Below are 5,212 nucleotides of genomic sequence, written 5' to 3'. Positions count from 1 at the left end.
AAAAAAAAAAGAGAATAACCGAAAACCTAAAAATGTCAACACTCAGCTGAAGTCCCTAAACGTCAGTTTGCTCCCCAGCCTACCTGACTGGGTGAATGCACTGGTCCCTCAGGCTCCTGTGCATGAACAGCCTGTCCACATCAATGGTGGCTCTAGAGGCTATGGAACATTTAAGAGATAGGGCTTAGCTGGCAGACCTGAGAGACACTAGCCAGCCCTGCTTTCTGAATCCTAACATATCAGCAGATGTATGAACACTGTGAGCTCTGCCCACCAAGCCTTTCCCATCATCTGTATTAGAGGGCTGCTGGAGTCAACAAAACGTAATCTGCCCAGCACTGTGTGCCATCCACCTCCACTCTCAGGGACAAGGTGGCACTGAGAAGAGCAGCATTTCGGGAAACACAGATTCACAGTCTCCTCCTCCTCACCATCACCATACCTCCCCCATAACCTCGGGCCCATCTCTCTCCCTGCACCTCGCCTTCAGAAATGACAGTTACAGTTCGAGAGAAGTGAGTGATGCAGGGTACTTATGGACCTGCAGGGAGAGAGAGGACCAGAACACCCACCTACACTTCTGCCCAGCTGCTGGCCTCACCCTACACCTAGCCTGCCCTTTATCTTCTCATCAGACACAAAAGGATGTACCCCACCACCTAGCTCACAAATGTGCAACGCCCACTTCCACTCACCCAGAGCCCCAGCGCTCTCGGAGTATGAGCTAACAGTCTACTCCTGCCAGGCATGAGGCTACGGCAACACGGAAGAGACGATGGCAGAGTGCAGACACTGCAGCCAGAGGGGCATCTATACAGCCTGGCTCTGCCTTTCCAAGTCACTGGCCTGAAACTTGCTACTTTACTTTCCAATGTGGGAGAATGGGCCCATGCCACCCTCACATGCTGTTAGGATTCAGTCAGTTAATACATAAAGCTCTGAAATCAGGGTCTCACACACAGCTGATACTTCACGTTAGCTGCTTATTACAACGGTTACTGTCACTACTGATCATGACATGCAAATACAAGAATTGCATAGAACATCTTAATGACTCAATGTTAGCATTTCATACCTGACACTCAGACATTGCCATGGTTTTGTACGGAAAAGAATCAGACGCTTACTGTCATCAGTTAAAGCAAAATAGCTGCCAGACTTGGAGAAGGTGGACGCCAGAATCGTGTCGCTCCTCTTGTCTATGGGCTGTCCATTCTCCCTGAAGAAGGGCAGGGGAAGAAAGGAAAACAGTTAGGCGTCAGCTGAGTTGTCCAATCTAACAGAGGGAAGATGCTTAGTCAAGCAGTTCATGTAGCCAGTGCATAATGACAGACTAAGGGGAAGTTTAGAGAAGAACAGCTTAAATTTTACAAGCTGTGAAACCTAACTCAACAGGATCTCTGCAAACATGCTAACATCCATTGTAGGCTGGAAGACCCTCAGAGATCACACGGCCTCACCTTCAAGGCTAGAGGCAGGACCTGCGATATTAATAAACAGTAATAAGACCAAGCTACCACACAGAACAATCACATTGCTGTGGACCTTTCAATCAGTTAATTCCCCATGCCTGCCTGCAATGCCTTTGAAATGGTCACTATGAAGGGGCCAGTGACAAAAATGATTACTAAAGACACTAACAGTATTTGGGAAAGTCCTAAGTATTTTAAATTTAAAGTTATTTCCACGTTTCTAATGTTACCACAACTAGGTAACAGGAACTAAAACTTGGGACAAGGTAGCAATTCCTGTCATGGCTTACTGGTCTCAGCACTCAAACCACATGCCAGCCGGATTCCCCACCATCTCACCCTTTCTCTTCTGGGGTGGACTTCTCTGCAGCACTGCAGTCGAACGTGAAGACACAGTCATCGTCACTAGAGGGAAGAGACAGTGAGAACTGATTAACACAAAGGACCGATTCTTCTTACTCTTGGACAAAAACACCTCATCACCATCGAACTATGGACCTTCTCCACAACAGAGAAGAGCCAAGAACTGTCTGGCATCTGCTTAACCTCCTAATGAGCTGCATCATGGACAGTCAGCACGGTTCTGTTCCCAATCAGGTCAGCCTGGCATGGAGGCTCACACCTGGAATCAATCTACCCTTCTTTCAGGCACCAAGATGCTGACTCTAAGAAATTATGTTCTGATATTGTTTCCAACTGGGCTCTGCTCCCAAATTTAAAACAGCTGAGGTTGTCCTTACACTAGCCAGAAACATGTCACACCTGTTGGCTTAAAAAATAAATAAATAGCAGGGCGATGGTGGCGCACGCCTTTAATCCCAGCACTCGGGAGGCAGAGGCAGGCGGATCTCTGTGAGTTCGAGACCAGCCTGGTCTACAGAGCTAGTTCCAGGACAGGCTCCAAAGCCACAGAAAAACCCTGTCTCGAAAAACCAAAAAAAAAAAAAAAAAAAAAATAAACAAACCTCAGGCACCTACTCATATAGGAATCACCCACTTTCCCTATTGGAACCTAAGTTCCCTTCTGTTGCTGACCCGGTACCCTAGTACATTAAAGCACCTTGTACTATTGACATAGCTGCACCAAAGACTTTTCCAATTAAACACTGAACTAAAGAAAGAAAACACTGAACTAAAGAAAGAAATGTCATTTTCCAAGTCTGAAACCCTTGCTGGCTACTAGCATTGCCCCAAGATACAAACTGAGGAACACTCCTAATCTTCAAATGTCAAAGTACCAAAACTAAATGGGAAAAAAAGCCAAAACGGACTGCCACAGATTCCTTGGGCTCCTGGGCCATAACTACTTGCTCAACACGGACTGATTTATGAATCCTTTAACCGAAACTACGGATACATACATAAAGACGGAAATAACATAAAGCAAAACCAGTAGTGTGAAGGACCTCTAGGAAGATGCCCACTTCAGGCTATGCGTGCATCCTGGGTTTGGGAGGCGTCGGGAGAGGAAGCACGTTCTGCGCTCAGTGAGAGCCCGCAGAGCTCGCCAATACACGCCTCTTCAACAGGGAGGTTCCAAGCAGTTCAGCCTGGAACACTAGGACACGAAGTCTGGTCTACGCGACACCCACGTGACAGGCCCTCCCGATGATGCGCAGACGCCGCAGAGTCCGGAAGTGCTCCGACTCGGAACGGAGAAGAGCTCTCCGGGCCGCCGTGCAGGTCGTGGGGAGCTGGGTCGGTGTGAGGGGACTCCGAGGGCAAGGACTCCCGAGAAGGCCTCACAGGGGACAGCGGGGATACGGTCCCGCGGTGGGTCGGCCGCCCTCGGCCCGGGCCTCTTACCTGCTCGCAGTGGAGATGGCCAGGAACCGGCTGCCGCCCCGCACCACCAGCGTTTGCCCGCACAGCGCCAGCCCCGCGGAGCTCGCCATGGGCCCGCCCGCGGCCTCCGCACACGTGCGACGCACAGCGCCCTTCCTGCTGGCGCTGGCTAGTGACGTCACTCGGCGCAGAGCGTAGGGCGTGCCTGCCTGGAGCATGCGCACAGCGAGTGGTCTCCTTTGATCTGAGTACTCAATGGCGCTAGGGCTACAGAGCTCGGTTATCATGTGCACCGAATGTTCCTTTCGTATTGATTAGCTTTTCCGGCCGTCAGCTTCGATAGTTGTAGGGCTTCCTCTTGGACAGAGCCTGGTACCCAGTGGGTAAAAAGCTGTTGAATGAATGGCTTCAGTGCTGGATGGCCAGACCATGTGACCGCATGCGCGTGTGGCTGTCTCAGTTGCATCAAGGCAGAGGTCGCTGGAAATGTTCTTACCCTCCTCGTGTAGGACAAAGACTCCTTGAACCCCAAGTGTCAGACGTGCTTAACTGCGTACCTCCCCAGATCCCCGAATATCTCATTCCATCTCGGTGACTCTCAAGGTCCAGAATGCTGTGGTCTCTTAATAGGTTGGATATGGGCCCCCCAGTATGCATCTCCTAAAAAGATGGTTTACCTGCCCCACCCACCCACCTATCACATCACATCACATCACATCACATCCTAGTGAAAAACTACTTGAGCGGGTCAGTCTGTGCCCTGCTTCAAAGTCACAGTCACTGTACTGTGTAGAATTGCCGTCTTAACGCTGAGTGGTTCCCTGAGTGAGCTTATTTTATAAAGCAGTAATTGGCTTCATTTTTACCTTAAACTGAGTCAGAATGACTCTTCATTTTGCTTGTGCAAATAAACGTTCACCACCTGTCTAATGCAAAGCATAGACTCAAAAATCACTTGTGCAAGTGAAATCGCCGTCTACAAATGTATCATGGGTGAACCAAAATCTTATCAGAGAAGCCACGTCCTGAACTTATCAAATGCCAATGAATAATGCAAGTCTGGGCCTTAGAGAGAAAGTGGGGCCTGATGCTAAGGTAACTCGGGACCCACCTATCATCAAGCCCTCCTGCACAGTCCTGACCGTGTAGAAAGGCACAAACGTACTCATTTGCATAACAGCTTACTCAAACACTAACATGTGAAGGGGGCAGGGGAGGAGAGACACGACACCCACAAGACAGGATCCTTAGTCTATCACAATTCTGAAGCCCACTGTGCAAAGTTTTTAGTATTTATAAGAGCAGGTTTTGCCTTGATGGGGCCTGAGATCTGCCCTCTTAAGTGCCTCTCCTCCAGAATCTTCTTGGCTGCTTTAATGAAAGTGCCCTTTGAGCAACATTCTCCCCTTACTTTCATGCCCTTGGGAAATATGGAACCAGAGGGCTTTGTTCCTGTTAAATTCCCCATTTACCTTACACCCATTGAAGCTGCTTCAGTCCAGCTTTCTGGAAGGCTGTTCAGTGTTAACTCCCCTAAAAAAAGGCTCCAATTTAAACATAGCTGGGAAGTTATTGGCAATTGATGGCTGCTGGGAGAGGAGTCAGCTGTCTTCAAGAATGTGTCCTCTGCCAAACTAGGTCCTCTGAATGTGGGTGACAGTTGAGTGGCTGGGGCAGTCTGTGGGGCCACTGGCAATGGATCCAGGATTTATCCCTAGTGCTTGAACTGGCTTTTTGGAGCCCATTCTCTTTGGAGGGATACATTGCTCAGCCTAGGTATAGGGCGGAGGGCCTTGGTCCTGTATCAAGGTGATGTGCCAGACCTTGTTGACTCCCATGGGAAGCCTTTCCCTCTCTGAGGAGTTCAAGGGGGCAGGAGGAGAGAGGAAGAGGAAACTGGGATTGGTATATAAAATGAGAAAAGATTGTATTAAATAAAGAAATAGAAAAAAAAA

The 5,212-nt window shown here is 49.1% G+C and overlaps 1 protein-coding gene across 2 annotated transcripts in view; it reads right to left on the bottom strand.

The window, feature by feature from the left end:
* The window catches only part of Wdr4 (WD repeat domain 4), a 29,494-nt gene extending 26,078 nt beyond the window's left edge, over nucleotides 1–3,416 (bottom strand). The window contains exons 1-3 of one of the 2 annotated variants that reach the window (XM_005360301.3): nucleotides 3,279–3,416; nucleotides 1,812–1,877; nucleotides 1,076–1,219 (exon numbers count right to left, since the gene is read on the bottom strand). In XM_005360301.3, the coding sequence (XP_005360358.1) occupies nucleotides 1,076–1,219; nucleotides 1,812–1,877; nucleotides 3,279–3,367 (299 nt within the window). In that variant the 5' untranslated portion in view covers nucleotides 3,368–3,416. The remainder of the gene's footprint in view (nucleotides 1–1,075; nucleotides 1,220–1,811; nucleotides 1,878–3,278) is intronic. The other variant, XM_013351092.2, reaches the window with a different exon arrangement.
* Between the last annotated feature and the right edge of the window lie 1,796 nt (nucleotides 3,417–5,212).

The sequence above is a fragment of the Microtus ochrogaster genome, linkage group LG2 (assembly GCF_000317375.1).
Source record: "Microtus ochrogaster isolate Prairie Vole_2 linkage group LG2, MicOch1.0, whole genome shotgun sequence".
In the NCBI taxonomy this organism is placed as follows: Eukaryota; Metazoa; Chordata; class Mammalia; order Rodentia; family Cricetidae; genus Microtus; species Microtus ochrogaster.
The sequence above is the reverse complement of the archived record's forward strand: the minus strand, read 5'-3'. Positions and strand labels throughout refer to the sequence as shown.